The 10,000-nt window shown below is 54.9% G+C and overlaps 1 protein-coding gene across 2 annotated transcripts in view; it reads left to right on the top strand.

The window, feature by feature from the left end:
• The window catches only part of LOC123990606 (lysophospholipid acyltransferase 2-like), a 92,596-nt gene that overhangs the window by 66,882 nt on the left and 15,714 nt on the right, over nucleotides 1-10,000 (top strand). For both annotated transcript variants that reach the window (XM_046291243.1, XM_046291244.1), the window contains one exon: nucleotides 662-739. In XM_046291243.1, the coding sequence (XP_046147199.1) occupies nucleotides 662-739 (78 nt within the window). The remainder of the gene's footprint in view (nucleotides 1-661; nucleotides 740-10,000) is intronic.

Here is a 10,000-nt window from a genome sequence, read left to right as displayed (position 1 = left end):
TGGGGGAAGGAGTGATGGGAGGATGGAGGGAAGGAGAGAGACGGAGGATGGAGGGAAGGAGAGAGACTGGAAGGAGAGAGACTGGGAGGATGGAGGGAAGGAGAGAGACTGGAAGGATGGAGGGAAGGAGAGAGACTGGGAGGATGGAGGGAAGGAGAGAGACTGGGAGGATGGAGGGAAGGAGAGAGACTGGGAGGATGGAGGGAAGGAGAGAGACTGGAAGGATGGAGGGAAGGAGTGAGACTGGGAGGATGGAGGGAAGGAGAGAGACTGGGAGGATGGAGGGAAGGAGAGGGACTGGGAGGATGGAGGGAAGGAGAGAGACTGGGAGGATGGAGGGAAGGAGAGAGACTGGGAGGATGGAGGGAAGGAGAGAGACTGGGAGGGTGGGGGAAAGGAGAGACTGGGAGGGTGGGGGAAAGGAGAGACTGGGAGGGTGGGGGAAAGGAGAGACTGGGAGGGTGGGGGAAAGGAGAGACTGGGAGGGTGGGGGAAAGGAGAGACTGGGAGGGTGGGGGAAAGGAGAGACTGGGAGGGTGGGGGAAAGGAGAGACTGGGAGGGTGGGGGAAAGGAGAGACATCGAGGGTGGAGAAATAGTGAATATTATGTCTCTCCTGTGATTGATTATGAACCGTTAATCACCTCTCTCTCTGTATGAAGGTATGCTCTCCACTTCCTGGTCCAGAGTGGGCTCACCTATGGCATCATGATCCTCACTGGAGTAGAACACATGCACAAGTAAGTCCAGTGTGTCTGTGTCTTTCTGTGTGTGTTCGTGCCTGTGCTGGTGTGTTGTCCAGGGTATGAGTAGTCTATGAAGATCTGTCTGAATTATGATGTGCAGACTGGCTACAGATGTCATGCAGGACTGGCTACAGATGTCATGCAGGACTGGCTACAGATGTCATGCAGGACTGGCTACAGATGTCATGCAGGACTGGCTACAGATGTCATGCAGGACTGGCTACAGATGTCATGCAGGACTGGCTACAGATGTCATGCAGGACTGGCTACAGATGTCATGCAGGACTGGCTACAGATGTCATGCAGGACTGGCTACAGATGTCATGCAGGACTGGCTACAGATGTCATGCAGGACTGGCTACAGATGTCATGCAGGACTGGCTACAGATGTCATGCAGGACTGGCTACAGATGTCATGCAGGACTGGCTACAGATGTCATGCAGGACTGGCTACAGATGTCATGCAGGACTGGCTACAGATGTCATGCAGGACTGGCTACAGATGTCATGCAGGACTGGCTACAGATGTCATGCAGGACTGGCTACAGATGTCATGCAGGACTGGCTACAGATGTCATGCAGGACTGGCTACAGATGTCATGCAGACTGGCTACAGATGTCATGCAGACTGGCTACAGATGTCATGCAGACTGGCTACAGATGTCATGCAGGACTGGCTACAGATGTCATGCAGGACTGGCTACAGATGTCATGCAGGACTGGCTACAGATGTCATGCAGGACTGGCTACAGATGTCATGCAGGACTGGCTACAGATGTCATGCAGGACTGGCTACAGATGTCATGCAGGACTGGCTACAGATGTCATGCAGGACTGGCTCCAGAGTGGCCGTGGCTGCTGCCGGATGGATAATGTTCAAAACACCAAGCAGAGGCAGGAACACAGTGACTCGCCATCAGCCACTTCTTTACTTCTCACAAATCACTCTCCGGGAGTCGACCTGCATGTACCAGCAGACAACCGCTCTTGTTTTTCAAATGTATATCTGTTACACGCTGAGATCATTGGAACGCATTTTTATTCTGAATTTCATGAAGTAACTGGAGCAGTAAAAGCGGGATTAATCATAAATTCTTCAATTTGATAGCCGTGCATACATGGGTATGTGTGTGCATTTTGTACGTATGTGCGCGCTTCAGAAGTTTATCATTATCTGTGTCATAGCTAACCGTGGTGTGCTGACCACAGGCAGACTACTAGATACATACAGCAGCATGTCCTGGAATACTTAACTGAGCCGTCTTGGCTAGCGGCTCCTGTCGCTAATGAAGTGATAAGATCCATTTTTGTGTCTGTCTGTCTGTCTGTCTGTCTGTCTGTCTGTCTGTCTGTCTGTCTGTCTGTCTGTCTGTCTGTCTGTCTGTCTGTCTGTCTGTCTGTCTGTCTGTCTGTCTGTCTGTCTGTCTGTCTGTCTGTCTGTCTGTCTGTCTGTCTGTCTGTCTGTCTGTCTGTCTGTCTGTCTGTCTGTCTGTCTGTCTGTCTGTCTGTCTGTCTGTCTGTCTGTCTGTCTGTCTGTCTGTCTGTCTGTCTGTCTGTCTGTCTGTCTGTCTGTCTGTCTGTCTGTCTGTCTGTCTGTCTGTCTGTCTGTCTGTCTGTCTGTCTGTCTGTCTGTCTGTCTGTCTGTCTGTCTGTCTGTCTGTCTGTCTGTCTGTCTGTCTGTCTGTCTGTCTGTCTGTCTGTCTGTCTGTCTGTCTGTCTGTCTGTCTGTCTGTCTGTCTGTCTGTCTGTCTGTCTGTCTGTCTGTCTGTCTGTCTGTCTGTCTGTCTGTCTGTCTGTCTGTCTGTCTGTCTGTCTGTCTGTCTGTCTGTCTGTCTGTCTGTCTGTCTGTCTGTCTGTCTGTCTGTCTGTCTGTCTGTCTGTCTGTCTGTCTGTCTGTCTGTCTGTCTGTCTGTCTGTCTGTCTGTCTGTCTGTCTGTCTGTCTGTCTGTCTGTCTGTCTGTCTGTCTGTCTGTCTGTCTGTCTGTCTGTCTGTCTGTCTGTCTGTCTGTCTGTCTGTCTGTCTGTCTGTCTGTCTGTCTGTCTGTCTGTCTGTCTGTCTGTCTGTCTGTCTGTCTGTCTGTCTGTCTGTCTGTCTGTCTGTCTGTCTGTCTGTCTGTCTGTCTGTCTGTCTGTCTGTCTGTCTGTCTGTCTGTCTGTCTGTCTGTCTGTCTGTCTGTCTGTCTGTCTGTCTGTCTGTCTGTCTGTCTGTCTGTCTGTCTGTCTGTCTGTCTGTCTGACTTGTAAGGCGCCGGCGTAATCGTCCTGGTTTGCATCCCAAATGGCACCCTATTCCCTTTATAGTGCACTACTGCACTACTTTTGAACATAGGGCTCTGGTCAAAAATGGTGTACTATATAGGGAATTGGATGCCACCTGGAATACATCCCTGATGAGGGATTGAAAGCTGACCTGGTGATAATGATGATTGGCCATCATGGCTATCATTCTGTCCTGTTGCTTACCACCTGTTGGTGGCCATTTTTAGTTTTTCTCTGGCTTCATGATCACTTTAATAATGCCTTCTAATTATTATGTCCCCTTTGATCTCCTTGAGGCCCACGCCCCATCTGCCCAGAGGAAACTAATTATATATATTACTTTGATGTTCAATTGATACTACAGTGGGGAAAAATAGGATGGAACAGGGTGGCAAAGGGTAGCAGACTACTGTTATTTTCTTTCTTTCTTTGTCTCCAGTTGTGTGGGTAAGAGATTGTCTGAATCCCACATTGGCATCCTATTCCCTACATAGTGCACTACTTTGGGTGCTGGTCAAAAGCAGTGCACTATATAAGGTATAGGGTGCAATTTGGGACACATACAATCCTATTTCCCTTCCCTTAGTTCCCCTCTGAGAAAGGAGATTGATCTGTAAACTAAAGCACATTTGACTCCAACATGTTTCTCTTGACTTTGATCATCTTAGAGCAGAGCTCAGTGGGTAAATCTATAGGAGGAGGAGGAGGAGGAGGGGGCTGGTGGTGGTGGTAGCTGTCTGGCTGATCTAGACCAGAGATGTTCTGTCACTGAAGAGGGCTGGTGGTGGTGGTAGCTGTCTGGCTGATCTGGACCAGAGATGTTTTGTCACTGAAGAGGGCTGGTGGTGGTGGTGGTAGCTGTCTGGCTGATCTGGACCAGAGATGTTCTGTCACTGAAGAGGGGTGGTGGTGGTGGTGGTAGCTGTCTGGCTGATCTGGACCAGAGATGTTCTGTCACTGAAGAGGGGTGGTGGTGGTGGTAGCTGTCTGGCTGATCTGGACCAGAGATGTTCTGTCACTGAAGAGGGGTGGTGGTGGTGGTGGTGGTAGCTGTCTGGCTGATCTGGACCAGAGATGCTTTGTCACTGAAGAGGGGCGGTGGTGGTGGTAGCTGTCTGGCTGATCTGGACCAGAGATGCTCTGTCACTGAAGAGGGGCGGTGGTGGTGGTAGCTGTCTGGCTGATCTGGACCAGAGATGTTCTGTCACTGAAGAGGGGTGGTGGTGGTGGTGGTGGTAGCTGTCTGGCTGATCTGGACCAGAGATGTTCTGTCACTGAAGAGGGGTGGTGGTGGTGGTGGTGGTAGCTGTCTGGCTGATCTGGACCAGAGATGTTCTGTCACTGAAGAGGGGTGGTGGTGGTAGCTGTCTGGCTGATCTGGACCAGAGATGTTCTGTCACTGAAGAGGGGTGGTGGTGGTAGCTGTCTGGCTGATCTGGACCAGAGATGTTCTGTCACTGAAGAGGGGTGGTGGTGGTAGCTGTCTGGCTGATCTGGACCAGAGATGTTCTGTCACTGAAGAGGGGTGGTGGTGGTGGTGGTAGCTGTCTGGCTGATCTGGACCAGAGATGCTCTGTCACTGAAGAGGGGCGGTGGTGGTGGTAGCTGTCTGGCTGATCTGGACCAGAGATGTTCTGTCACTGAAGAGGGGTGGTGGTGGTAGCTGTCTGGCTGATCTGGACCAGAGATGTTCTGTCACTGAAGAGGGGTGGTGGTGGTAGCTGGCTGATCTGGACCAGGATGGTGGTGGTGGTAGCTGTCTGGCTGATCTGGACCAGAGATGTTCTGTCACTGAAGAGGGGTGGTGGTGGTAGCTGTCTGGCTGATCTGGACCAGAGATGTTCTGTCACTGAAGAGGGGTGGTGGTGGTGGTGGTGGTGGTAGCTGTCTGGCTGATCTGGACCAGAGATGTTCTGTCACTGAAGAGGGGTGGTGGTGGTGGTGGTGGTGGTAGCTGTCTGGCTGATCTGGACCAGAGATGTTCTGTCACTGAAGAGGGGTGGTGGTGGTGGTGGTGGTAGCTGTCTGGCTGATCTGGACCAGAGATGTTCTGTCACTGAAGAGGGGTGGTGGTGGTAGCTGTCTGGCTGATCTGGACCAGAGATGTTCTGTCACTGAAGAGGGGTGGTGGTGGTAGCTGTCTGGCTGATCTGGACCAGAGATGTTCTGTCACTGAAGAGAGATGGTCACTGGTGGTGGTGGTAGCTGTCTGGCTGATCTGGACCAGAGATGTTCTGTCACTGAAGAGGGGTGGTGGTGGTGGTGGTAGCTGTCTGGCTGATCTGGACCAGAGATGTTCTGTCACTGAAGAGGGGTGGTGGTGGTAGCTGTCTGGCTGATCTGGACCAGAGATGTTCTGTCACTGAAGAGGGGTGGTGGTGGTAGCTGTCTGGCTGATCTGGACCAGAGATGTTCTGTCACTGAAGAGGGGTGGTGGTGGTGGTGGTGGTAGCTGTCTGGCTGATCTGGACCAGAGATGTTCTGTCACTGAAGAGGGGTGGTGGTGGTAGCTGTCTGGCTGATCTGGACCAGAGATGTTCTGTCACTGAAGAGGGGTGGTGGTGGTGGTGGTGGTGGTAGCTGTCTGGCTGATCTGGACCAGAGATGTTCTGTCACTGAAGAGGGGTGCTGGTGGTGGTAGCTGTCTGGCTGATCTTGACCAGAGATGTTCTGTCACTGAAGAAGGGTGGTGGTGGTGGTGGTAGCTGTCTGGCTGATCTGGACCAGAGATGTTCTGTCACTGAAGAGGGGTGGTGGTGGTGGTGGTAGCTGCCTGGCTGATCTGGACCAGAGATGTTCTGTCACTGAAGAGGGGTGCTGGTGGTGGTAGCTGTCTTGCTGATCTGGACCAGAGATGTTCTGTCACTGAAGAGGGGTGGTGGTGGTAGCTGTCTGGCTGATCTGGACCAGAGATGTTCTGTCACTGAAGAAGGGTGGTGGTGGTGGTGGTAGCTGTCTGGCTGATCTGGACCAGAGATGTTCTGTCACTGAAGAGGGGTGGTGGTGGTGGTGGTGGTGGTAGCTGTCTGGCTGATCTGGACCAGAGATGTTCTGTCACTGAAGAGGGGTGGGGTGGTGGTGGTGGTGGTGGTGGTAGCTGTCTGGCTGATCTAGACCAGAGATGTTCTGTCACTGAAGAGGGGTGCTGGTGGTGGTAGCTGTCTTGCTGATCTGGACCAGAGATGTTCTGTCACTGAAGAGGGGTGGTGGTGGTAGCTGTCTGGCTGATCTGGACCAGAGATGTTCTGTCACTGAAGAGGGGTGGTGGTGGTAGCTGTCTGGCTGATCTGGACCAGAGATGTTCTGTCACTGAAGAAGGGTGGTGGTGGTGGTGGTAGCTGTCTGGCTGATCTGGACCAGAGATGTCCTGTCACTGAAGAGGGGTGGTGGTGGTAGCTGTCTGGCTGATCTAGACCAGAGATGTTCTGTCACTGAAGAGGGGTGCTGGTGGTGGTAGCTGTCTTGCTGATCTGGACCAGAGATGTTCTGTCACTGAAGAGGGGTGGTGGTGGTAGCTGTCTGGCTGATCTGGACCAGAGATGTTCTGTCACTGAAGAAGGGTGGTGGTGGTGGTGTAGCTGGCTGATCTGGACCAGAGATGTCCTGTCACTGAAGAGGGGTGGTGGTGGTAGCTGTCTGGCTGATATGGATCAGAGATGTTCTGTCACTGAGGAGGGGTGGTGGTGGTGGTAGCTGTCTGGCTGATCTGGACCAGAGATGTTCTGTCACTGAAGAGGGGTGGTGGTGGTGGTGGTAGCTGTCTGGCTGATCTGGACCAGAGATGTTCTGTCACTGAGGAGGGGTGGTGGTAGCTGTCTGGCTGATCTGGACCAGAGATGTTCTGTCACTGAAGAGGGGTGGTGGTGGTGGTTGCTGTCTGGCTGATGTGATTCACTGAGTAGTGTCCGAGTCACACACTGACTCACATGTCCTCAGGTGTGACTCTCACAAGCACAGTCACAGGTTCTCACAGTGGTGCTGAACGAGCAGAGGGCTCTGAATGCCATCCCCCCTCCCCTCTCAATTGTCCTCCCCCTCCACCCGAGTCCTGACCTTAGTGGTCTGCAGGGAGTTCGACTGCATGCGTCATCGCCACGGAGTGTGTGAACAGACTGAGAGTGTGTTGTACTCCCAGAGACGTGAAACATGTCTCCCCTAACACACGCACACACTTATTTCCTCCCTAAAGGGATGTGTGTGTGTTGTGCACATGTACTGGCTGTGCAGGCTGTCTGAGGCTGTGTTCCAAACACCTCCCTATTTCCATCCCCTATGGGTCCAGGTCAAAGTAGTACCCTAAATAGGGAATAGGGTGCCATTTTGGGAGGCTGTCTGGGAGTAGCAGGGCCATTATATCCACTGTGCCTCATTACTGAGTTCAGAGGAAGGGAGGGAGAAAGAGGGTAGGCTAGGTGTAGATGAGGATGAGAGAGTGAGCTAGATAGAGGGTGGAAGAAAGATGGAGAAAGATGTGCCAAGAACATACCAAGCTTTAAGCTAGTGCATATAGATCAACACAGAGCCCCGCCAAATCACCTGCTCTGCTCAATAATGAGACAGCAGGAGCAGGTGTGTGGCTGGCTGACAGACTGGCTGACGGACAGACTGGCTGACGGACAGACTGGCTGACGGACAGACTGGCTGATGGACAGACTGGCTGACGGACAGACTGGCTGACGGACGGACTGGCTGACGGACGGACTGGCTGACGGACGGACTGGCTGACGGACGGACTGGCTGACGGACGGACTGGCTGACGGACGGGCGGACTGGCTGACGGACGGACTGGCTGACGGACGGACTGGCGGACGGACTGGCTGACGGACGGACTGGCTGACGGACGGACGGACGGGCTGGCGGACGGACGGACGGACTGGCTGACGGACGGACGGACGGACGGACGGACTGGCTGACGGACGGACTGGCTGACGGACGGACGGACGGACTGGCTGACGGACGGACGGACGGACGGGCGACGGACGGACGGGCGGACGGACTGGCTGACGGACGGGACGGACGGACGGACTGGCTGACGGACGGACGACGGACGGACGGACTGGCTGACGGACGGACGGACTGGCTGACGGACGGACGGACTGGCTGACGGACGGACGGACTGGCTGGCTGACGGACGGACGGACTGACGGACGGACGGACTGGCTGACGGACGGACTGGCGGACGGACGGACGGAGACTGGGACGGGCTGGACGGACTGGCTGACGGGACGGACGGACTGGACGGGACGGACGGACGGACGGACTGGCTGACGGACGGACGGACGGACGGACTGACGGACGGACGGACAGACTGGCTGGCTGGACGGACAGACGGACTGGCTGACGGACGGACGGACGGACTGGCTGACGGACGGACGGACGGACGGACGGCTGACGGACGGACGGACGGACTGGACGGACGGACTGGCGGACGGACTGACGGACGGACGGACTGGCTGACGGACGGACTGGCTGACGGACGGACTGGCTGACGGACGGACTGGCTGACGGACGGACGGACGGACGGACTGGCTGGCGGACGGACGGACGGACGGACGGACGGACGGACTGGCTGACGGACGGACGGACTGGCGGACGGACGGACGGACTGGCTGACGGACGGACGGACTGGCTGACGGACGGACGGACTGGCTGACGGACGGACAGACTGGCTGGCTGGCGGACGGACGGACAGGCTGGCTGGCTGACGGACGGACGGACAGGCTGGCTGACGGACGGACGGACTGGCTGGCGGACGGACGGACGGACGGACGGATGGACGGCTGGCTGGCTGGCTGGCGGACGGACGGACTGGCTGGCTGACGGACGGACGGACTGGCTGGCGGACGGACGGACGGACAGACTGGCTGACGGACGGACGGACGGACAGGCTGGCTGGCTGGCTGACGGACAGACTGGCTGGCTGGCGGACGGACGGACAGACTGGCTGGCTGGCTGACGGACAGACTGGCTGGCTGGCTGGCTGGCTGACAGACTGACAGACTGACAGACTGACAGACTGACAGACTGACAGACTGACAGACTGACAGACTGACAGACTGACTGACTGACTGACTGACTGACTGACTGGCAGGCAGGCAGGCAGGCAGGCTTGCTGAAACACAAGCTGCTCTACATCTTGCTGAGATGATTATGGGATTTTGTCACCTTAAAGAGAAACATGTCAAGGAAGTTGAAGGTCATTATTTGACTGATATACCCGGATCCCTGTTGTCATCATGTGTTCTGTTTTTATTCCTCCGTCTCTTTCACTGGCAGTAACATGTCCCTGTATCAGTCTCATTTGGCTCTGTTAGCAGACCACTCATCATTCATTTTAATGGTCATGGGAACACCATGCAGCACCACATCCAGACCACATCACATCATCAAAGCACCACACCCCCACACCACCACATCACCAAAACCCCACACCACCACACCACCAAAACCCCACACCACCACATCACCAAAACCCCACACCACCAAAACCCCACACCACCACATCACCATAACCCCACATCACCAAAACCCCACACCACCATATCACCACACCACCACATCACCAAAACCCCACACCACCATATCACCACACCACCACATCACCAAAACCCCACATCGCCAAAACCCCACACCACCATATCACCACACCCCCACACCACCACATCACCAAAACCCCACACCACCACATCACCAAAACCCCACACCACCACATCACCAAAACCCCACCACACCACCAAAACCCCACACCACCACATCACCAAACCCCACATCACCAAAACCCCACACCACCACATCACCAAAACCCCACATCGCCAAAACCCCACATCGCCAAAACCCCACACCACCATATCACCACACCCCCACACCACCACATCACCAAAACCCCGCACCCCCACATCACCAAAACCCCACATCACCAAAACCCCACACCACCACATCACCAAAACCCCACATCGCCAAAACCCCACATCGCCAAAACCCCACACCACCATATCA

Source organism: Oncorhynchus gorbuscha, linkage group LG12 (assembly GCF_021184085.1).
Source record: "Oncorhynchus gorbuscha isolate QuinsamMale2020 ecotype Even-year linkage group LG12, OgorEven_v1.0, whole genome shotgun sequence".
In the NCBI taxonomy this organism is placed as follows: domain Eukaryota; kingdom Metazoa; phylum Chordata; class Actinopteri; order Salmoniformes; family Salmonidae; genus Oncorhynchus; species Oncorhynchus gorbuscha.
This window is presented reverse-complemented; position numbering and strand designations above follow the sequence as displayed.